Here is a 23,934-nt window from a genome sequence, read left to right as displayed (position 1 = left end):
TGCTCTCCTCTGCTCTCCCCATGATTTCTGTCAATTCTCTGATGAATTTCAGCCAAGAACCAATATTTACTCACTATTTCAGACCCTTTCCATGAGAGAGGTGCTCACTAGTTGCTTCTAGTAAGCCGCATTGAACTGGAATCCCACTATTTACTTTTAAGACAGAAAAATTAAGTTATAAAATCAAAGTAATATTAAGGAGTTAAAGGTAGGACCACAAGGCTGGAATCAGAACTATGCCTTAAGGATCCAAAGCAAACAGAAGCAGACATAAACTCAAAGTTAGGGATGCCAGATAGTAGAATTTGTAGTTTCAGAGAAAACACTAAAGTGCAATTAAACAGATCAAAGCATGAATAGCAAGTGTCTAGCAGGGAGAGACTTAACTGGGACCCCAAATTTCTGACCTCATATCCTCTCCACATTGTGACTTCTTGTTTAATTTCTGTGTATCCAGTCCATTTACTTTCCAATAGGGTTTTACATCCTGAATGTGAGCTGAGCATGATTCCAAAAGGGTTAACTCTATTTAGCATATAGGTTATATTGAAGTAAACTATTTTTGTCAAGCTATTTACTGTTGACGCTAGACAAGTATGAGTTGGGCATCATGACGTGAAAATTCAGACAATGATACTGAGCAGATCCTTAAAAAATTGGAAGTGATTTATATCTAACAGACTTTAGGATTGTTTCATAAAGATTATAGTGCCTGATCCCAAATTGCTTACAGTCTAATGTTGGATTCAATATGACTTGAGTAGTATACCTCATGATAAATGAGATAATCTTTCACAAAGAGTTTTTTATGTGGTCTTCATAAAATTAATTTATTTGAATTTACTGCTCTAATTTTAATCACTTAGTAATGATATTGCAAATTTATATTCATATGGGTGTAAGTCTGAAATAGAGAGAGCTGTCTTAGAAAAGTTGCTCATATCGGTGAAAAGAGAAAGAGAAGGAAGGAAGGAAGGAAGGATGGAAGGAAGGGAGAGAGGAAGGAGAAAACTCAGAGTAAAGAATTTTTAGAGCATTATCTGCAAGGTTATTATAGTGTGCTAAAATATCAAAAAGCTTGTAAGTCTGTTATGCTCACTTTCAGTTAGCAATTTTGAAGCACTTTACATATGAGTGCTATCATCTTTATTTACATATGTAAGAAAAGTGATGAATAATGCACATGCATCAATTAACCTTTCACAGTCTCTCAGCACATTAGCGCTCTACCTACAGTAATTTCAACAGTCCAAGTACTTCAGTAGAAACTCAAGAGTGCAGTGTTGTTATTGCTGTCATTTGTGTTTATTAGACACAGAAAATGTTTTATATTCTGTAGAGATAGCTGACTCCTTTTTCCAGAACTCTCTTACTTTCTAATTGGAAAAATACTGTTTTTAATATGTACAAATGATAGTTAGAATTAAATATAAAAAGAACTATGAGAAAGTGTGGCTTCATAAGTATACTATACAGGAGAACGGAAATATTGGGAGGAAATTGAGTGCAGCACATTTCTGTAAATTAGGAGACCTAGAGTTTTAAGTCAAACTACTTATCTGTATGCTGGGCAAAGCACTTTATCTTTTTTATCTCTATTATAATGTAATAATCTCACTATCCAAGGTGGAGAAAAGATAGAGTTTTATCAGGGTAGTATAGAGATAAAAATTAGCTCAGAGTTTATTTTTGTTTGGTATAATTTAGCACTACATATTAAATTTGATTTTTTAAAAATTAACAGCATTGCTTGAAGTGTCTTTGTTTATCACTTGTAAATTCTGCTTAGCAGACCCACTAGAAAACATTATAGTTAAAAGTGGCCTTACATTCCCTGTGAGAAATTAAAGATCATATATGAGTAAAGAGAAAGAGAATACTCCTCTCTTCATGGTTGTTCTCTCTTTTTCTCTCTCTGTTTCTCTCTCTCTCCCTTCCTTCTTCTTCTTCTTCCCTCTCTCTCTCTCTCTTTCTCTGTCTTTCTCTCTCTCTCTCGCTATTGACAGGCCTTTTCTCTTGCATTTATACAACCCTCAAATATAGCTAACCAATGCCTTTATTTTATATGTCTGTTCGAGCCAACAACCTCTACTAGCTTTCGGAGTCACAACTTTTAAAAACCCTAAGTCAGACTGATTCAATCCAACCAATGTATTTGATGCCCCAAGGCTGGGTGTTCACCACTGGTCTAATAAACTAGGAAAAGAAGGCAGAGGTTGGAGGTTCTGCCATGTAAAGAGAGCTGGACTGCAGGAACTAAATTCTATGGGTGAAAGGTAGGGCCTTTCCCTTAAGATAAAAAGAAGATGAACTGAATTTTCTAACAAGAGTATTTTGCATTTTAGAAAGAACACCAGTATTTAGACTGTTCAATGGTTCGTGGTAGATAATACAATTTATTTAGAATATCCTCAATACATTTATTGTCAGTAGAACATTTGACTTCTGTTTCTCTTTGCAAGTGATGTTAGGTGTTCTAAGTAACCATTTGCCTCAGCCATGCGTATTGGTGAGATAACATTGTTTGAGTTGGGGGTGTTAGAAAACACCACCCAAATAAACTTAAGAAGAAAAGAGAAATTTAATGGCTCAGATTAAACAAAACAAGCAGTGCTGAGTCTGGCATGACTGGATTCAGGGATTAAAATATATTCCTAGGTTCTGTTCTTTCTTTGTCATTTGATATGGGGTTTTCTAGGTGAGACCTAATAAAAGTCTCAACAGTTTTATCTTCAGATCATTTCATTCAGGTCCAATTGTCTTAAAACAAAATTTCTTCCTTGGAGCTCTCACTCAAGTTCTGAGATCCATTCAGATTGAAATTTTCCCAAATCAAGTGAGCTGAGACTGGGTGGGAGTGGGGTGGTCTCCTAAATAATTTTTGATTACTGTAGCAGTCAGGGTTCCTTCAGAGAAATGGAACCAGTAGAAAATGTACATATGTAAAGAATTCTTATAAGGAATTGGCTTATACCGTTGGTGGTGTCTAGCTAGTTAGATTGCAATCTGTAGGGCAGTCTAGAACTCATGAGCAAGTGCTGAGGCTATACTCCACAGATGGAATTTTTTCTTCATCAGAGAAACCACAATTCTGCTCTTAAACTCTTTCAACTTATTAATTCAGGCCCACCAAGATATTAAAGATAATATTCTTTGTTTAAAAGCTAGCTAACTACATATGTCAATTACATATACAAAATACCTTCACAATATCATCTAGATTAGTGTTTGAGTAATTGGAGACTATATCTGGGCAAATTAACATGTAAAGTTGAATACTGTAGGTTCTAATGTTTAACAAAAAAGAATGAAGACCGAGCAGCAAATAATAAACTAAGACCTTTCTAAGAATAATTTTATTGCACATGTGATTCAAACAATTTGTTGTCTTTGAAAAGCCAATTGGCCCACATGCAATAAACTGCAAAAATTGGAACAAATGACCATTATTTAATAGTCTACTATTTTTAATTCTTTGACTATGAAAGCAATAAGAGCTTGTTAGAAGACAGCGAACCTATTAATTAAGAATCAACAGAGCTACTCATCCCAACCATACCTGGGTTTTCATAAATTCTAAAGCCCACTTATCTTTAATGGTCTTATTTCTTATTTTCTAGACGTACAAGCCAGATGTCTTAGACTTCCCTGATATATTCCCAGAACCTAGAGCCCAGTTTTCTGAAAATAAATTCATTAATAGGAAAGGAAAGAAAGGCTGGTTTAAAACAAAGTTTTCAGCCGGGCTTGGTGGCTCAGCCTGTAATCCCACGCCTTTGGGAGACTGAGGTGAACGGATTGCCTGAGCCCGTGGGTTCGAGACCTGCCTGGACAGCAAGACCTCATCTCTACAATAAATCAAAAAATCAGCCGGGCGTGGTAGCACTTGCCTGTAATTCCAGCTACTTGGAAGGCTGAGGCGAAAGGATCGCCGGAGCCCAGCAGGTTGAGGCTGCGGCGGCCGGGAGCAGCCACTGCACTCCAGTCTGGGCAGCAGAGTGAGACTCCAACTCAAAAAAAAAAAAAAAAAAAAGTTTTCAAATTTTTTGCCATTATTAGTAATGTTACAATGAATAACTTAGTGTATGTGTTATTTCTTATTTGTAAAGATGCATCTTCAGGATAAATTTTGGAAACAAGAATTGCTGGAGGCCAGGCTCGGTGACTCAGCCTATAATCCCAGCACTTTGGGAGGTCAAGGAGAGTGGATTGCCTGAGCACGCGGGTTTGAGACCTGCCCAGGCAACTTGGCAAGACCTCATCTCTACAATAAATAAAAAAAATTAGGCATCGTAGTACGCGCCTGTACTCCCAGCTATTTGGAAGGCTGAGGAGGAAGGATCACCGGAGCCCAGCAGGTTGACGCTTGGGTGGCCGTGAGCATGCCACGACACTCCAGCCCAGGCAACAGAGTAAGACTCATACTCAAAAAAAAAAAATTGCTGGATTGAATGCTAAATTAATATTTAATTTTTAAGATTCTACCAAATTTCCCATCACTGTGGTGATAGGAATTGGAGACTTCAGCAAGCTTCCCAGGTGATTATTGTGCACAATAAATTTTAAGAATGACTGTTTTAAAGCATAGACATTTACTTTTCACATATCAATCCTCTTGCCAAAAAATACACCTGTAGGGATATAAAATAGCTGTTGTACCTGCCAATACAGCCCTACACAGCTGGTTGTTGATAGAACCCCTGAAGCTCATCTTAGTTAAGAAACCCTATCCTAGAAGCATCTCAACTAATCAAATACATGTTTTGCCAATGGAGTAAGGACAGTTGTTCCTTCTTACCAGCTTCATTTGACCTCTTTAGTCTTAACCACACATAACCTGAGCTTGATATTGCATTTCTGCCTTAATCTAAACCACTAGATTTAGATTAAACCGCTATGAAGACATTATTGCTTTATAGAAACTTTTGCCTCATTTTTTTATGTATATCTATTCCTCACAGCAAGGACAGTGAGCATCAAACAGAAAACTTTATCTTTTTGCAGTATGATTTTATCTGTATAATCACATGATATTATTACCACAGTAGTATTGCATATTGTGTTCTAGCAGCAAAATGAGATATCTACACAAGAACAAACAATAAGTAATGCAAAAAAAAAAAGTTGTGCTGTAAAGTTTCATTTTTCTACACACCATTTTTCCCCATTTAGTAAGAATTTGAAATAGAAATTGACAGTTCACCTAACTGGTAATTAGCATAGCAGTGAACCAGATTTGTTCAGCAGTCCACAACTTCATGGATGCTTACCTTAGTTGCTTCTGAGACAGCCATCTGTGTTATTTCACTCAGGAAAAAAAGTGCCTTTATAAATCAGTAGGACTTCCTTAAGTGCGGAAATTAGGTTATACACCTCTGCATATCTCAAAGAGCAACTTTTGACTTCTAATATATTACATCAAATATCTTACTGTTCCACATGGATCAAGTATATTGAGCATGAAATTTTGAATACTGGTATCCTGCAAACTGACCCCTGAAGAAATCCTGGGAGAGTATTGCCCTTGGTCATGAAAAGTAATATGCCCAAACTATAAACTCCATTCTTCGTATTAAATGAAATGACATCCTGAGATCTTATAAGACAGGTAGGCTTCTTAAGGAAATTTGAAAGCATAACAAATTCACGAAATATAGGAAAAGTAATATTATACTAGTTGATCTCTACTCATCCTTGTTTGTACTCAATTAGTTAATTAATTAAGTCTTGTTGATTCAGACTCCAAAATATTTCTTGACTCTCTCGCCTCTTTTTTTATCTCTACTCCTTACATTAATGAATAACTGTCAACTAATGGTTCCCCATCTAGTCACCCAACACTTCCAGTTCATCCTCTTCACAGGAGACAGTATTATATTCTTAAAATTAAGGTATATTATATAAATATCCCACTTTAAAGTAAATGAAGAAGCAAAACTTTGCTGAATTCCAGTATATTCTAAACATATTAATAGTACATTCGAGTTCTGTGTAGGTAGCTTGAAGTAAATATTGAGGAAATACAATTGAAAATAAAATTGGTCAGACACAGGAATCTTCAATTCTAATTCTGAACTAATTACTAGTCCTTACATTTTCTCCAAAGGGAAATACACGCAAAAAGACAATGCAAACAAACTGAACAAAGCAATGATTTATTATTACTTAACAATTTGGGTCTGAAGCATAATTCTGATGAACTATGTTGGATGATCTGAAAACTTATTTTCCTATGCCAGAATGTCCTTATCCATAAATTTTTGCCCTTTTAATCTAATTTCAAGTCTTTGTCTTAGTTTTTTTATGTTAATGTAGAGAAGTCAGCAAAAAGCACACTAAAGATCAGATAAAAAATTATATATATTTTATAATATATTCTATATAAGATAAGAAGATTGAGAGAGGGGGAACTTAGTATGAGCAGATACATGGCTATGTTCTAAACATGCAATGCAGAATAAAGCAAATATGGCCTCTGCTCTCTTGCATGTAAGAGTCTTCATAATAGACAGATTTTAAACATATTGTGTGTGTGTGTGTGTATCTGTTTTATGGAGGTAAAGCAAAGAGTGATGTTATACAAATATAGAATATTATGCAATTAAATCAGGTTGATCTGTTTGATATTGGAAAAGCAAGAAAGATCTTCCACGGGAATTGATATTTAAGTTGAAAACTAAGGCTAATGTTGGAATAGCATAGCAGATATTACTCCTTAGGCTGAGGGACAAGAGATATGTGGTACTGAAACGGAGAAAGTGCTCAGATTGTTCAAGGCACAGAGAGATGGCCAAAGTGTTAGAAGTATGGAAAGGCACCACCAGATGAAGATGGAGAGATTGACAGAAATCAGATTGTGCTCACCATTTTTGGCTATGTTAAGAATATGAGATTTTATTCTGATTTCCATCAGCAACTATAGGAAGGTTTTATAATACATAATCCACTTTTCATTTTAATAGGACCTCTTTGGCTACTATGAGAAAAATGTTTTAAGAAACAGAGACCAGCCTCCGTGGCTCAGCCTATAATGCCAGCACTTTGGGAGGCGAGGCGAGTGGATTGCCTAAGCCTGTGGGTTCCAGACTAGACTGGGCGACTTGGCGAGACCTCATCTCTACAATAAATAAAAAAATTGCTGGGCATGGTAACATACACCTGTAGTTCTGGCTACTTTGAAGACTGAGGCAGACTGATCGCTGGAGCCCAGCAGGTCGACACTGGGGTGACTGTGAGTGTGCCACTGCACTCCAGCCTGGGCAAGAGAGAGGCTCCAACTCAAAAAAAAAAGAAAAGAAAAGAAAAGAAAGAAAGAAAGATGAGGTGTAAGTTCCCAAGCAATAGACAATTTAGGACTTGATTTAGGAAAGAGGAAAAGAGAAAGAGATAAGTATATACATTTTAGATATTCTTTGAAGATAAAATTGACAGGATGTGGTGATGAATTGTAAATAGAGGATGAAGTAGAGAGTGTGAATGCCTGGTTTCTGGAATGAACCATTTGGTCGAAAGAAGCACAATTTACCAAAATGGAGAAAAATGAAGGAACCAATTTGGAAAGAAAGAGCAGGAATTTAAATTAGATATGTTAAATTTTAGAAGGCTGAAATAATCTAAGCACAAGTATCAATAAAACAACTGTGTTTATGAGTTGGAAACTCAGAACACAGACTAGAATATTAGTTATTTTGATATTGGTAAAAGTTATAAAAACATTCAAGACTGTCTATGAAAGAATTCAATGATTTCAAGATTAACCTGGGATGCTCTGGTATTAAAATGTCTAGATCTGATATAGAAAAAAAGTGGAAAAAACAGAAAAGAAAAAGCAGTCAGGTAGGATGAAAACCAAGAGAATGCTAAAATGAAAACATGTCAAAAAGGAGAAAGTGATCAACTTAGTCTGAAGCCACAGAGAAAATAAAATAAGGCTGAGAAAAGTTCATTGGTTTAACCACACAAAAATAATCGATAACTTCTCTAAGGAAAGAATGGCAGGTTAGAGAATCTGTCAGTGTGGGATGAAGAGTGATTAAGGGCAAAAATAAAGCCAGCTTGCATGAATAATTTGATGGAGAAGTTTGGAATATTTCAAATGGAGCATGGAGGAAAAGAACTGTAAATGGCAAGTGGTTTGATGTTAAAATAAAATTTTTATTTATTTTAGGATAATAAATAGCAAAGTAAGTTTGTATGCTGAATGTGAGATTTAGTAGAAAAGGAGAAGTGGCAGATTCAGAAGAAAGGGGGAATGGTTGAAGCCACATGTTTGAGAAGGAGGTGAAATGAGTGCATATTTTTGTCTTGTATTGGACTAAACAGAAGGGAGGATAATTCCTTCTGCATTACAAAAGGAGAGAAAAAAATTGATCTGGCTGTAGACAGGTTTAAGCTGAGGCTATAAGGAAACAAAAGAGTTGCCTTTTGATGTGCTCTAATTTCTCTAGGCAAGAAGAGAGATGGGGTGAAACAAAGGAATGGGAACAGTGGAGAAGGAATGTGAAAGAAATGTTGAAGACTGGTCAGTGGAGAGAAAGTGGAGAGAGAGCCACTGGGGAAAAGGTCTCAATTAAGTTCACGAGTGTGGCATTGAGAGAACCTGAGACAGATAGTAAACATAGTCAGACGGAAGAATGAGTACCGTGTGTGACTGGGGAGAGAGAATGTCTGGCGATGACAAAAAAGCAAACCCCCCCCAAAAGTCCTACTATTTATCACCATAGGAACTTGTGATTGAAGCATACTGGAAATAAAAGGTCATAGACACAGAGGAAGTCAAGGAACAAAAAGAACTAAATTGTGAATCAGTTATCTTGAAGATACTGAAGAACTGACTTGTTTATAGTGATCAAAAAGGCAAACTTAGGTACGGAAATAAAAATAATGATATATAAGCATCAGAAGGTTGTAGATGATTCTTCAAGCGGTAAGTGCTGTCAGTGATACTGCTAGCTTGTGAGAACCTCAAAAAGTGGGAGATTTTACAAGATGAGAGTAATATGACACTTGTTTTGGAGAGGGGACTGATTTTATATTTCATTTCTGATGTTCATAATAGAAGCCCACATTTACAATGACTACTAGGAAAGGGAGACCTCAGCAGATGGTAAGTTTCATTGAAGGCAAGGAAACAGAGGGAACATTCAGAGTACAGTCTAGAATATTCAGAATGCGTAGGGAGTTTGTAATCAAAAGTGAGGGCTTCAGAGGACAGATCAGAAGGGCTTAGGTAGGAAGGGAGGAAATTGGGTTGTGTTCATGGACAAAATGTCAGGCTGCCTAGCACTTTGAGCAGAGACCTGTGTTAACAAAGGTGAGTATGTTGAAAAATTTAATCTTAGATAAAAATGGGCGTATAACATTTCGTATTACAGCCTAAGAATAAGGGCAGTCCAGCAGCCAGAATGTTAGGTCAGTGTGTCATATCATTACCTTTTAGGCAGTTAGATTTAGCAGTTGCAGTTAAGTGTAGCCATGGATGACAGGGATGAATAAGCGACATGAGCCAAGTGCTTGCTTCCTTAGAGAATAGGGACTTGAAGTAAGGAAGGAGAAGTAGTGATGGGTCATTAACAAATCAAGTTGTACCAGCCTTTCGCTTGCTGAAATATAGGGCCTATATTTCCTCCTCAGGCAATGGCAATCCAGGCAAAGGAGGTGATTAAGTATTTTTCTCCACTGCCTCCCAAACTATGTTAAATATGAAAGCAATTCCTATAGGACATGGATAAAAAGCAAAAATAATAATAAACCAATAATAAAAATGTGCAAATCTCTCTATTCTCCACAATTTTACCCCTTTACTTTTCTAATGTCAGGTTTATTACTTGCCAAGTTAACTCCTATCTCTCAGATTGGGAGAAATGAAAGGCAAATTGAAAGAAAAGCCTAAAAGGCTAATTTGGCTTCCATAATGAAAAGGTGAGTTAGAAGCAGTGTTGAGGGAAAGTTGGGTAAAGATGGACGGCATTTAAATTTGCCAGAGATATCAGCCAGCTTGGATTGGGCAATGGCATTTGAGAATCTGTGACTGGAGAAATGTATTTAATTTAAGAGAAAAGCCAGACTCGGTGGTTCAGCCTGTAATCCTGCGCCTTTGAGAGGCTGAGGTGAATGGATTGCCTGAGCCCGCGGGTTCGAGACCCACCTGGGCAACTTGGCAAGACCTCATCTCTACAATAAATCAAAAAATCAGCCAGGCGTGGTAGCACACGCCTGTAGTTCCAGCTACTCGCAAGGCTGAGGCGGAAGGATTGCCGGAGCCCAGCGGGTCGAGGCTGCAGTGGCCAGGAGCGGCCACTGCACTCCAGTCTGGGCGACCAAGTGAGACTCCAACTCAAAAAATAATAATAATAATAATAATAATAATAATTTAAGAGAAATAAAGTTGATTTTTTTAAAAAATGCTGCTCATGATTAATTTTCTCCTTCCTTGTATTTTCACTAGGAATGGTAGAAAATATTTCAGATGATTTCATGTATACTAAAATGACATTTCTTAATAAATATCATTTTGACCCAGCGCCAAAATGGGATTATATGAGGGCTACATGTAAAGTAATTTCTTAATTTAGAGTTAACATTCCAGCATACAATATTTCCATAAGTAGTATGATGTTTGCTTGTTCAAAATCTTTTGAACAAGATTCTTCTGAATCTTAAAATAGAACATTAAATCATGAAGTGGTTTAATCGTGGCAATATAGCTTCCAGGTACAGAAACCCACTGAAACTACCTCAAATGCATAGAGCTTTCCCAAGAGGAAATGAGTAATATTCTGTGTTCACAGACCTAAGGATAGGAAGTACAGATGGACTTTCTAAGATCTGGAGAATTTCTCACTGAAGAATAACATGGCTTTTTTTCATGTTTCCTCCCACGACTTTTTTACTTCTGCACGAAAGCTCTAGTATTTCTCCTCTCACCACCCCTCCCCTGTTGACCTTACCTACTTTAGTCCAGAAATGTACTAGGTGAGCTCCATGCTTTTTGATTGAGTTTATTGAGAGAAAGGATCCCAGTAACTCATCTTAGGCTATGACTTGGTTTCACTTGCATGACATATTCACTCTTGATCTAATTCTCTATGAAGAGAGAAGAGAGGGGTGATATTAAACTATTGCACATAGGACTGCTCCTCTCAGCAGTGCTGAAGTGGGGCTAGTTTAGGTCAAAAAGGATATTGAATGGGTTAGCCACATCGCCTGGCTTATCGTGTACGCTTTTGGAGGATTCATTAGTGGGAGTGTTTCCAGAATATAGAATAACCAGCTGACAGTGGGAGTCTGTATGTCAAGTTTAATTTCTTATGTGCTTGTGTATAAACCGAAAACCAAGTACAAGAGTGATTTTTTCAAACAACAAAAGCAAAAGCCCCAAACAAGTAAAAATCAATAAATAACTGTCTTGAATAGTCTTGGCTAGACAGAGAAAATAGTTTAATTGTTTAGCATCCACATGTTTTAAGTAGAAGGAGCTAACAGAATTTGAATTTAAACCTCCTCTTCCACAGACTCATTACTCTTTCAGATTTGCAATTACATTTTAGAATTGCAATGCTAAATATTTAATATTTCTACTTTAATTCTGAATTTACTTTAATTAGTCTATAAAATGTGGAAAATTACCTTCTTGCTCGATTTTTGTATGTATACTGGAGGAAAAATAGTTATTATTGCTATTGATGCTATTTGGATAATGCTGCTATTCTAAAAACAAGAATAAGTAATGAAGTTTCCAGTGCAAACCTTCCTAAGAAAAATATGTATCATTTTTCTGAAATGAAATGTAGTTATCTACATTAACCCATGATTAATAACATGGAGGTTTGTTAGACTCTAATAAAAGCAATAATTTTTTTAAAACTCTGACAATATATGGCCCCTACCTTTATGTCTCACTCCTCTCTCAGCTAGTTCTCATTATGTATCGAGTTATGTAAAATATTTATATATATATATTATATTATATGACCTCCTTTAAAAAACCTTGTTATATAACCTCATTTTTAAACCATTAAAATGAATGGTAAGTCAGTTCCATTTTGACAACTTTTTGGAAATTTCTAAATTCCCTCATTAAGTTATAGCCAACATGTAAGAGGTAAGGATGGTGACACAAAGCCAGGATTGTCTATGCCATCAAAGGACATGGAAGGAACGTCTATGCATTTAAATCCACTAATATCCTTTTGTATTAAAGTACAGAAGCATCATTTAAAATGGATATCACTGTCAAAAGGAACACTTATTTTTATCAGCAAAAAAAATACGTGTTCTAAGATATCAGTATGTGTAACAACTGTTTTGCTTTAAAGTTCTGGGATGATTGGGGACATAACTTTGTAAGCACAGTGCTCTATTACTGTCTATGGGAGCTCCCTTTGTGACTTTTGATTTATGTCAGGCAAGTTTACCAACAATACTGAAAGTTTCTTACTATCCTCAACTGTATATATATTAAATATATATATATATATAACAGTGTTACTCATACAATCAACAAAGATGTCAGATAAGATCAGTTTCCTGTATCTGCTGAGATAATAATGCCCAAATAATAAACTCCTATTTACTCAAGAAGCTGAATTATAAGAGTAATGAACTGTATAAATAATTGAAAATTTGAATAAAATGTATTTTCCTTTATGAGATAATAGTTAATGGAGGTTAGAAATGGAGACAATTGTTGGAATATTATGTTGTTCAAATTTTAATTTTCGTGTTTGTGGAAACAAAATAGGATGATGCGGTTATCTGCATTAACACATGATTAATAGACGTGGAAAATTTGCTAGACCCTAATCAGTACAGCAATTTTTAAAAAAATATGGCAATATATGTAGAACAAAAATAAACGTAGAACAAGAGAATAGTAATCTCAATTTAACTGTCTCTTTTTACCACACAATAAGAAACTAGTTGATGCCACAGGTAAGATCCAAGAGAAAAAAAAGTCAATATTGCAGTCTCGAAAGAATGGGGCATAGGACACAATTAGGAATGGCCTTCACAACCCAACATGAGTTTGCTAGACAGAGTGCTATATAGTGGCTCTAACGGTACTAGAGGCAGCATACGACGTTTGGATCCTGATGTGAGGAGATGCTGAAAAAGAGACAGAAGACTATGGAAGTTAAGAATTAAATGTTCGGAAAATATTAAGTAGGATGATATAAATGGGATCCCACACGGCCGTCTATAATCCTTTCTTGTGAAACTTCTGGGGTGGATCATAGGCTCTCCCACTGTTTCTAAGTCCTAGGAGCAGTAACAATAAAATACAAAACCATTGCATTTCAGTTCCAAAGCCATTACATAATTCAATTATAAGAAAAACTAGGCAAACCACATATTGGAATATTCTTCAAAGCAACTCAACTCTACTCGTTAGAAATGCTAACGTCATGAGCAACACAGGAAGGCTAAAGAACTGTTCAAGATTAAAGGAGTTTAGAGAGAAGACACTTGAAGACAATGTGTGATGTTGGATTGAATTCTATATCAGATGTCTTAAAAATAAAGAATATTATTAGTCAAAAGGCAAATGCTGTTAAAAGTATTGATTATGATAAATGTACTGTGGTTATACAAGAGAATGTCCTTGTTCTTAGGAGATGGATACTGAAGTATGTGGCAATTTACTCTCAAATGGCTTGGGGAGGGCATGAATGTGAACAACTGGTGAATCTAGGTGAAAGGTATAGGTATTCATGGCTGACAATTTTCGGCACCTGTAACCCAAAACGGCCTATGCCTACACCTTTTGGACTTATATGATGAATGCTTGATCCAGGAATGTTAGTTGATGCCTTGATTATTTTTTGTTGTCCCACTCTCTGTTACCTGCATTATGTGACAGCAAGATTTGTTCTAAGGTCCTTGGCAGTGATCACTGTCCTATCACCCTATACCTAGTACTGTAATACCACTCCCAAATCACTTTAGACTGGGAAATAAGCCCCCTAAATTATCATTCCTTTAAATACTCTAGAAAAATCAGCATTGTATTTCTCATCTATAAAAATATGAATCCTCTAGGCTCCTGTGACAGACTTAGGTTTCTCTTAAGCCCAAGGATTTTGTTTCGTGGTGCTTTTCTTTTTCCTTTAAAAAAAAAAAAAAAGAAAACTGAACAAAGAAAAAAAAGTCTTCTATAAGTCTGAAATTCTTTCCAAATAATGAGTTAAAAAAAAAAAAAGATGTGACATTTATGCTATGGCTCTCGCAGTGACTAACCATATGGACTTTGAACCAGTTTCATAGTTTCATCTGTAAAATAAAAATGATCTGCTATTTTGTTTTTGTTGTTGTTTTGTTGGTTTTTGTTTTGTTTTTTTAGTCAGGGTCTTACTTTGTTGCCCAGTACAGTGCTCACCTCAGCCGTGAACTCCTGGACAATCCTTCTACTTCAGCCTCCATGTAGCTGAGACCACAGATGTGAGCCATCATAACAAGTTAATTGTTTGATTTTTTTCCTAGAGATGGAGTTTTGTCATGTTGCCTAGGCTGACCTCAAACTCCTGGGCTCAAGCAGTCTTCCCTCCTCAGCCTGCCAAAGTACTGGGTTTACGGGCGTGAGTTCCTGCACCCAGCCATGGTCTGCTACTTTTATCTCTCAGGGAAATGATAAGGTTCAATAGGATAATGAAGTTTATTGACCACAAGTTACATTTTCTAAGATTGGACGCATATTTTATAGACAAGGATAGAGTGATTTTTTAAACCAGTAACACATTTTTTTTTTTTAAGTCTCCTTTGGGCACTATTCTGCTATGCATTGGGAGTACAATGACAAATTATTTTTTCTTCTACTTAGTGCCACTTCACATACTCAAAATCCTCCTGGTTTTTTTGCTTTATACTTTCATTAAAACAGCAGAATTTTAATGAGTCATATATTTACACTCTTTTTGTTCACACTTGGCAGAAACTTGTTCAGACAGAGTTGTCTCGACCAGTTCTATTATGACCTAGAAAAAATATGAGAATCACTTGCCTCATTCCTTCAATAGTAGGTCAAAGTCAATGAAAATCTCTCTGGAAGAATAATTTACATTTTCTGACCTCCTTCATCATCACCTAGTCACTTTTCTTCTGTAACCAAACTTCTCAAACAGAAGTACCAAAAAATTACAAGAACTTGAATAAATATCAAATTCAATGACATTTCTTTAATCTATATCTGTCTTATCTTTTTTACTTGTGAAGTGATTGACTCCAGGAATACCAGTTCTTTATAAGGAATCTTTTTGCTTTCAGACCCCTGTGAATATGTTACCTCTAACCTCTGATCTCCTTTGATCCTAATTCTCTAAAAACATGCCTCTGAGATACTTATCTTGACACTCTCCTCTCCTTCTGGGGGACAGGGATGGGAAGAATCGAATCCAACTAACTCATCTCAAGATGACTTCAGTTTCTGTCTTCAGACTAATGTTTAAGTTAAGTTTCTGTCTTCAGACTAATGTTTCCTCTCAAACATCATATAGACTGTTACGATTGCTTGCTTCATATCACTATCTATATGTGATCTCTGCCACATGATACATAGTGTGCCAGAACCTCTAATTCTCTATGCCCAATGCCAAAATAACTGCACACTATCTCTGAGAAATGGACCAGTGAGAAAAGGAAAATATGAAAGAAGAGGCATATGGTATGATGGGAAAAAGATAACTTCATATAATAATACAATAATAAGTACCATTCTATAGTGAGGAAGAGGGAAACTGGGTACTCCTTATAGAAGCTAAACTTGGAAGAGCAATGAACAGGTGAAGAAAGCAGAGATACGGGATGCAAGGAGGAAAAGGGGCCGAAGTGAGGAGGAAGCGGGGGCAGGGTGTTGGAGGGAAGGGTGGGTAGAGACGAGCATTTAGCGTGACAATAAAACATCACACTATATGCTTCTTATTTATTCTTATTGAAATAGAAATAGAATAGAAAGCTCTTCACCTGAATAGATCCCTTGAAAAGCATCATTTTAAACTTATTATGATAACCTGATCTTTCAAAAACATTGGGGGAAATATATACTCATAATAAAATCTGGCTTGCACTATTACCTTACAGTGTGCATTCATGTTTAAAAATTCGTCATAACCTCCCACAGCAGAAAGAGCTAAATTAAAATTAAGGTTTAAATAATACTTTTTAGCCTGAAAGATACCCCATGCTGTTAGATAATGCAACAATGTTGAGAAAAGTAGCTAAAAACTAATTCACCAAGTTTGTAAAATCAAATATTCTATACTCTAGGTAATCTTAATATTGCTCAGTCATTGTAAATCAGATTATTCTTGAGATTGTGTTTAAGTCAAGGCAAGATGGTCTTCTATTTACAAATGTAATTTAGTCTCATGAGTGGGTAATCTTGTTAAGTATTGTCAGGTTAATTGAAATTGATTTGTGTTTACTAAACATTGTGAATACTAATCAAATATAGATACTATAGTGTTAGAGGTACATTTAAACTTTTGACAGGGCTGCATGGAAGGATTTGTTGTCTCAGAAATCAACAGATAACTCGAATTTCCTTTATGAAATTTTGGGAATTGGGAACATTAGGGAAAATTTGGGATAGGTTTGGGTGGGAGAGATTATGTTTTATTTTCATTGCTACAAACAGCACACTTGCTTTTCCATCTGCTTAATTCCATTCCAGGTTTGCTATTCTCTACCACTCATAGCATCATTGAGCTCCACATAATAGCTTTTATAGGAAACAAACATTACCAGGCAATTTGAAAAGCAGGTTGAAGATAAAGTCTGATAGCTCACGTGCCCTGGCCTGGTGACTTGGCTCACTTCTGAAGCTTACACCGGACGTGGTAGATGTGCATTGGCTCTATAAGGCTTAAAGAAACATTTCTCCTAATATAAAAATAAACCTACCATAATCATTCATTTTGGGGAAATTTTACAGTTGTTGGTTAACCTGCTCCCTTATGCCCTGCAATATTCATTAGCAGATTTCTCTGTTTATGAGTGATATTACACAGAAATGGTTATGGGACGCTAACAAATGTAATCACTGAAATAAATTAGAAAGAAAAGTTCTGTTTTTTACAGATGGTTCCATCAAATATGCTTTTTCTCTCCTCCACTTTAACATTTTGTTTTCTTTCAACAGAAAACTTTTCTTTACTGACTATGGGAATGTCGCCAAAGTGGAGAGATGTGACATGGATGGGATGAACAGAACAAGGATAATTGATTCAAAGACAGAGCAGCCAGCTGCACTGGCACTAGACCTAGTCAACAAATTGGTTTACTGGGTAGATCTTTACTTGGACTATGTGGGAGTAGTGGACTATCAAGGAAAAAATAGACATACTATTATTCAAGGCAGACAAGTAAGTAACATTTTGTTAGAAAATGCAGCTAATGTAATAAATTGAAGGGAATAACACCACGAAGAAGACCAAAATTTGCAATGCTGAAAATTTCTTATGAAGAAATTGATCATAATAATTATGGTATATTCTCCATAATGGAGAATGTTTTTTGTCCCAGTGATATTGTTGTATTGCCATGATATTTGAGATCCTTTTGCTCGCCCCTCTATTAAAAACAGAGGAAACAAACACAAACACAAAAACAACAAAGTAAAAGATGCTATACTAACAAGAAAGTAAAGTATTAGAATAGGAGAGATGCTATAACCTACTTACTAAATACTAATTTAAATAGCTCATTCATAAGGAATTGAACAATCATCTGTCCCATGTGGTATTGGTGATATTTTGTTAACAGAAGCAAATGTCTGCTAACAAAAAGTATCTTTATTATTTTAATAGGTTCGATTAAATTTTGCCTTCTGATGTATTTAAGAACTTCCTAAAATGAGAATTTTGTGAAAGTCACTGAGGTCAAAATTCCTCCCACTTGTGATAGTTTTTACCTTGCTGAATTACAAGATTTTGTAAGCAACACTCAGTGAACACCTAAACGTGATCTTTAAGTAGAAAATAAGCCTTATTTACTAGTGCACTTTAAAAAATTTGGTTACATCTCACTGATTGCACTAAATTCATGTGAGATTTTTAGTCTATGGAGCTCAAATATGTGAATCGCTTTTATTTCTTTTGCAATGCAAGACAGGTGTGTTCTGTAATTATCCTTTAAAGTTACTTTTTCTTTCTAATCAGCTTTTAAAATAAAATCCTTTCTCCATCATTGATCAATAAACAGACACACTAATCTGAGTGGTTTAAAAAAATCCCTGTCTAATGTTAAAGGTGAGGTCAGTTATTTCTTTCTCACCTCCAACTGTCCTAAAAAGCTTGATTTTTTTTTTTTTTTTTTGGTCAGCCTTAATTATCACCTTTAGAGGACCTGATGTCTAAGATGATTACGATAGATCTTCTTTTTACTGATTTGCAATTTAAAAAATTAATCTTTGAAACAAAGATAAAGAATTCAAATAATTTTCCCATGACAACTTTTAAAAGTTTTTTAATGTCTGAAGTTTTTAATTATCTTAAAAAAATATTTCCATTGCCTGTGTTTTGCTGGTTCCCTAAACATATACTAAGTTTGCCACTAAGTAATCCAACATAGATCTATTTTTTGAAGTGTTTGAGCTGTAGACAAAATGGTTTACCTACTATTCCAAGTTTCTCCCTCCTTTGCTGGGGATAGTTAGCAGAGGTGATAACAGAACTTCGTAAAGGAAGACAGGGAGATGGTGAGTGAAATTTTATCTTTACTGTGTTGAACATATCTTCTACCCTGATCAATTGCCTCTCAGGTAATTGCAGTTATGTAGACAATAATGTTGATTTGCCATAACCACAGACTACCAGATGCATGGACCAAACTTTGAGTAAAACATGCATGAGATTAATGGCAAGGGAAGAGTTGAGCCTGCTTGTAATTTTTTTTTTTTTGAGTTGGAGTATCACTCTGTCGCCCAGACTGGAGTGCAGTGGCCGCTTCCGGCCACCGCAGCCTCAACCTGCTGGGCTCCGACGTTCCTTCCACCTCAGCCTTCCAAGTAGCCAGAATTACAGGCGTGCGCCACCACGCCCGGCTGATTTTTTGATTTATCGTAGAGATGAGGTCTCGCTGCCCAGGAGGGTCTCGTACCCGCGGGCTCAGGCAATCCACTCACCTCAGCCTCCCAAAAATGTGGGATTACAGGCTGAGCCACTGAGCCCGGCTTGCTTGTAATTTTTTGTAGGAAAAAAGGTATTGCCCACGTTTAAATTGGGTTGTAGGTATATGTAATGAAGATGGTGTCAGCCATGTAGAAAATGATATCAGCAAATACCCACATGCCCCCACTTATACATAAATGTGCACAAACAGATGCACATACTCACACCCACATTTGCACATAGCAAAGAATTATTTTGACTTTAATGTGGAATAATTCTCCCTGTTAATTTCTCTTTCATTTCTAGCCTAGACATGACAAAATGAAATATGACTCAAAAATCACATGTAAAAGGCAATCTTCTTTTAGACACATCTCATATGAGAAGATCAGGAATAGAAGTAATGAGTCATATATGCCCCAAAATAACAAATTGGATGCTTTTGCTTAAACTACAGAATTGGCAAGATTTTCTGATTAAAATAGAAAATTTTGTGATTTTGTTTGATAAGAATTTTTACCAACAAATCACACATGCTTTCTCAAATTCTCTTAACTACAAATCTATATATCCTAAAAGAGTGCAATATAATTCCAAAGAATAGTGACAAATGCTTTTTTATCAGAATCTCTACAACAAATCATTTGACAACTCTACCATACCCTGGACCAGAACTATTTTAAATTAGGTAAAATAATATCTAGAAGCAACATGTCAAGCATGTGCCTTTGTATCAGAACATTAGTACACTCGTTCTTCCGTCTCTTCTACAGGAAACTTTCTATGACTTTAAGATGTTCATTCTGCTCCATGATCCTCAAGACTTTTGCCAAGGAGGAGACTTAGATTGTTGATTTATGTGTATGGATAACAATAAGCATCATAATTCTCAAAATAAACAGTTCCATTTCCCATTATAAATTGGTTTTAGAAATAATGTAATTTCTGAGTAAAAGCTAACATTTTATTTACAATGATTGCAAATATGTGATTTTTTAATATACTGTTTTCCATGCTAGAGCAAGTATTAGCCTAAATATAACTGTGACCAAAAAAATTTGTATTTGAATTTATGAAACACTTTTTCAGAGGTGCTTTCTCCTTAATCCTTTCACAGACAAAGCTATGCTTTTGCAGCTTCAATATATCCATAACTATATGAACAAGTAGCCCATAAAAAATTTCAAATTATGTATAACTTTTTATAAGCACATTATTGGATATGTTTGAAACTCTGGTTTTCACTAGCCTTTGAAAAATAGCTACTAAACATGGTTTCTTAATGAAACATGAATAAAATTCTCTCCAATGCATTTGAAACTGCTTTATACACTACTGCATAGTGGTTACTTCTCTACAAAAAAATTTTAATTAGTGGAATGTTGAATTATTTGAAAGAAAGTAAATGATAGTATTCTTGTGACTCTCCTACAGTGGCCATTTTCGACACTAGTAAATAGCAGTCAGTTTTTTTTTTTTTTAACTTTAAAGCCTCATAATTAAAAATCATAGTTATTTTTTACCCTTTTTATAGGTCAGACATCTTTATGGTATAACTGTATTTGAAGACTATTTGTATGCAACCAATTCAGATAACTTCAATGTTTTAAGAATAAACCGATTTAATGGCACTGATATTCACTCATTAATTAAAATGGAAAATGCTCGAGGAATCCGAATTTATCAAAAAAGGACTCAACCAACAGGTAAGTTGCGAGTCTTCTTTATAATCTTCATAATGGTAGATTGAATAGGAATATAGTCCTTGTGCTTTTGTATGGTGTTAAAGTGAATGAGTCATAAACTCTGTTTTGACAGGAAATGTGTGCATGTCTGCTTGTTAAATGGAATAGAGCTCCCTTCACAAGTCTAAATGACAAATTGTTCAGTTTCTGGTGAATCGTTTCTACAACCATAGACTTGAAATGATTACTGGATTTGGATTTAAGACGGAACTTTCTATTGTGATGTATGTAGATAGGAAACTCAGATGCTAAAGTTTTGTTTTTTTCTTTTTTGTTATCATTTGGGAAGATAAATTTCAAATCGGGTGACTGCTTTGCAATATCTTTCCAATATTTATTGTAGTCATTGGGCTCTCCTGACAGCCCAATCGTTCTTTAATGCATGTTCCTTAGGTTGCAGTGTTTCTAAGTGTTTCTCAAAAACACAAACCAATTATTTTTTTAAACAGAAGATTAGCAAGGCTGTTCATCAATACAATTTAGGTTCAATCATATATAAAATAATGTAACATTAAGAAACCCAACAAAAATGTTCATCAGTTTTTACTTATGCTTCAAATTAAAATAATCTAAAATTACCCAAATGTGAACATATATCCAGTTGAAACAGTGCATTGTCTCAAACATGTTTACAGCAAATTCAAATTTTGAATTCTGTAGATAACCTTACTGGAGTTTTACATTAGAATTTATTCATTCATCAATTATTCATGAACAATCAACTATGTGCCAAGAACTATTCTATGTATACTGGGAATACAGCAGTGATAAAACAGACAAAATATTCTTACCTTTATAAGATTTGCATTCTATTGGAAAAGATATAATAAAAAATAACTAAGTAAATGATATTAGAAGATAATAAATGCTATAGAAAAAATAAAGATGGTAAGGAAGATAAAAAGTACCAGGGATGGGAAGAGTTAATAATTTTATGTTGAATAGTCAGAATACGTCCCATTGAAAAGGTGGCATTGAATGAAGTCTTGCAGTAATTGAAGGAGAGAGGCAGGGAAATATCTGAGCCAAAAATACTGCAGACAAAGGGATGAACTGGCACAAAGACCATAAGGAAAGAGCATATCTGAACTGTTCAAGAAAGAACAATGAGACCTATGTATCTGGAGTAGAAAGAACAAGGGAAAGAGAAGTTGGAAACAAGGTTGGAATATTAAAGGAGGACCAGAACATGGAGTTTTACATGGAGGGCCCTGTGAACTTTTGTGAAAATTTTTACTTATGCTTTTAGTGAGATGAAGAATCCTTGGAAAGCGTTCAACAAAAAAGTCCCATGATCTGAGTGACATTTTAAAAGAATTAATATGGCTACTATGCTGATAACAGGCAGTGAGGAGAGAAGGGTGGAAGATTAGAGAGGATAGTGGATTGGACCAAGATGATAGCAGTGCAAGTGATGAGAACTGGTGAAATTCAGAATATATGCAAAGGTAGAGCCAGTGGGATTTCCTGATGAACTGGATGTAGAGTATATACAAAAAGGGAGTCAAGAATGATGACAGTGGTTTGGCTACAACAATTGGAATAACTGAGTTATTTTTGAGATTGGGGAAACTAACTATGGAACAAATTTGTGGGAAAGAAAATAAGCTTAATTTTCATGGGCTACTTCATATGTTTATTAAAAAATTCAAGTGAAACTATCAAAGAGGTATTTAAATATATGTCTGGAGTTCAAGGCGGAAGTCCAGGCTGGAGATATCAGCTTGGGAGTCATTGACATTTAGATAACTTTTAAAGTTGTGACAATGGAAGTGAACCAAAAAGCTATAAATATAAATGGAGAAGCGAAGAGTTCCAAATGATTAACACTGGTACACTCCAACAATAAGTAAAGGAGAATGGGAAAAACCAAAAGAGGAGGCTGAAGAGGTTATTAAATCCGATTGACCATTGGATTTAGCAGCATGAAGCTCATTGGAATCTGACAAGTGCAATTTCAGGGTCAAGTGACTGAGTAGAATGGGTTTACGACCGACAGAAAGGAAAGAGTTGTAGAAAATGGTGATAGATAACTTTGAGAAATGTGACTGGAAGTTTGAACTGAGAAATGAGGAGTTAGTCAAAGAAAGGATTGGGGAATTTGGGTTAAAAAAAGGATTTTTTAAAAATATAGAAATAAGAGCACATTTGCCTTCTGATGGACACAATCCAATGGAAAGAGCAAAAGTGACAATGAAAGTGAGACTTGCTGATTAGTTAGTAGAAGACGTGATCTATTATACAAATGTGAAAATAAGAGCAACACTCTTGGGGAAAAAATAGTTAAAACTACAGTTTACTCATCTTTCCACTTAGAGAATAAGGAATACAAAAATAACAAGGCACAATTTTTAAAGCACAGCAATTTTATTGCTAAAAGAAAATTGTCATGGCATTCCACAATTTCAACTAAGTAGTCATCTAAAAGAAATATAATTACAATAGCACATAACATCTTACTGACATTATTCCTAAGGCTTCTTTTCTCTTTGACCCATCTTTCTTTTTTTCATCCTCTCCGTATGGTAGTTTCACAATTTGCATCTTTTCTACTCTGATGCTCATAAAATGTCCTTCTGCTCCTCAATTTCTACTCTTTCTATACTTCAGAATCTGTAGACATAGCCTCCACTTTTTGACAATTACAGTGACACACACACACACACACACACACACATTTTATTTTGTGATGAGTTCCTCAAAACTGCAATAGACTTAAAATACCAAAAAACATTTTGCCCTCTGCACTTCTCAACAGAACTCAATAATCACTGAATAACATTTCTTCTAATTTAGCTGCTCATATAATGGATTGTTTCAAAGGGAATTATTTCTCTGCTTAACTACCTAACCTGGGATTATTTTTTATATATCCTTTAAATGTTTTTTAAGATATCAGTATTTTTTTAAAAAGTACAAGAAGCATGTACCAAAAAAATTGTGACTTTTATTTTGCTTACATGTGAACAGTTTAAATTAAACTGTTTAAAGTAAACACATTTTACTTCTCAGAATTGATTTCCAAATGCAAACGTATGAGGATTTTGGTAAATCCCTGTCTCTTCTTCTGCAGAGCTAAACTCTTT

The 23,934-nt window shown here is 35.3% G+C and overlaps 1 protein-coding gene across 1 annotated transcript in view; it reads left to right on the top strand.

Annotated features, from left to right (window-relative positions):
* Window positions 1-23,934, top strand: part of LRP1B (LDL receptor related protein 1B) — a 1,912,798-nt gene that overhangs the window by 1,066,249 nt on the left and 822,615 nt on the right. The window contains exons 8-9 of the mRNA XM_008055101.2: window positions 17,135-17,357; window positions 20,638-20,809. Coding sequence (XP_008053292.1) covers window positions 17,135-17,357; window positions 20,638-20,809 — 395 coding nt within the window. The remainder of the gene's footprint in view (window positions 1-17,134; window positions 17,358-20,637; window positions 20,810-23,934) is intronic.

The sequence above is a fragment of the Carlito syrichta genome, unplaced genomic scaffold (assembly GCF_000164805.1).
Source record: "Carlito syrichta isolate Samal-C Ts95f unplaced genomic scaffold, Tarsius_syrichta-2.0.1 Scaffold301673, whole genome shotgun sequence".
In the NCBI taxonomy this organism is placed as follows: Eukaryota; Metazoa; Chordata; class Mammalia; order Primates; family Tarsiidae; genus Carlito; species Carlito syrichta.
Note: the sequence above shows the minus strand (reverse complement) of the source record. Positions and strands in the feature narration are given on the sequence as shown.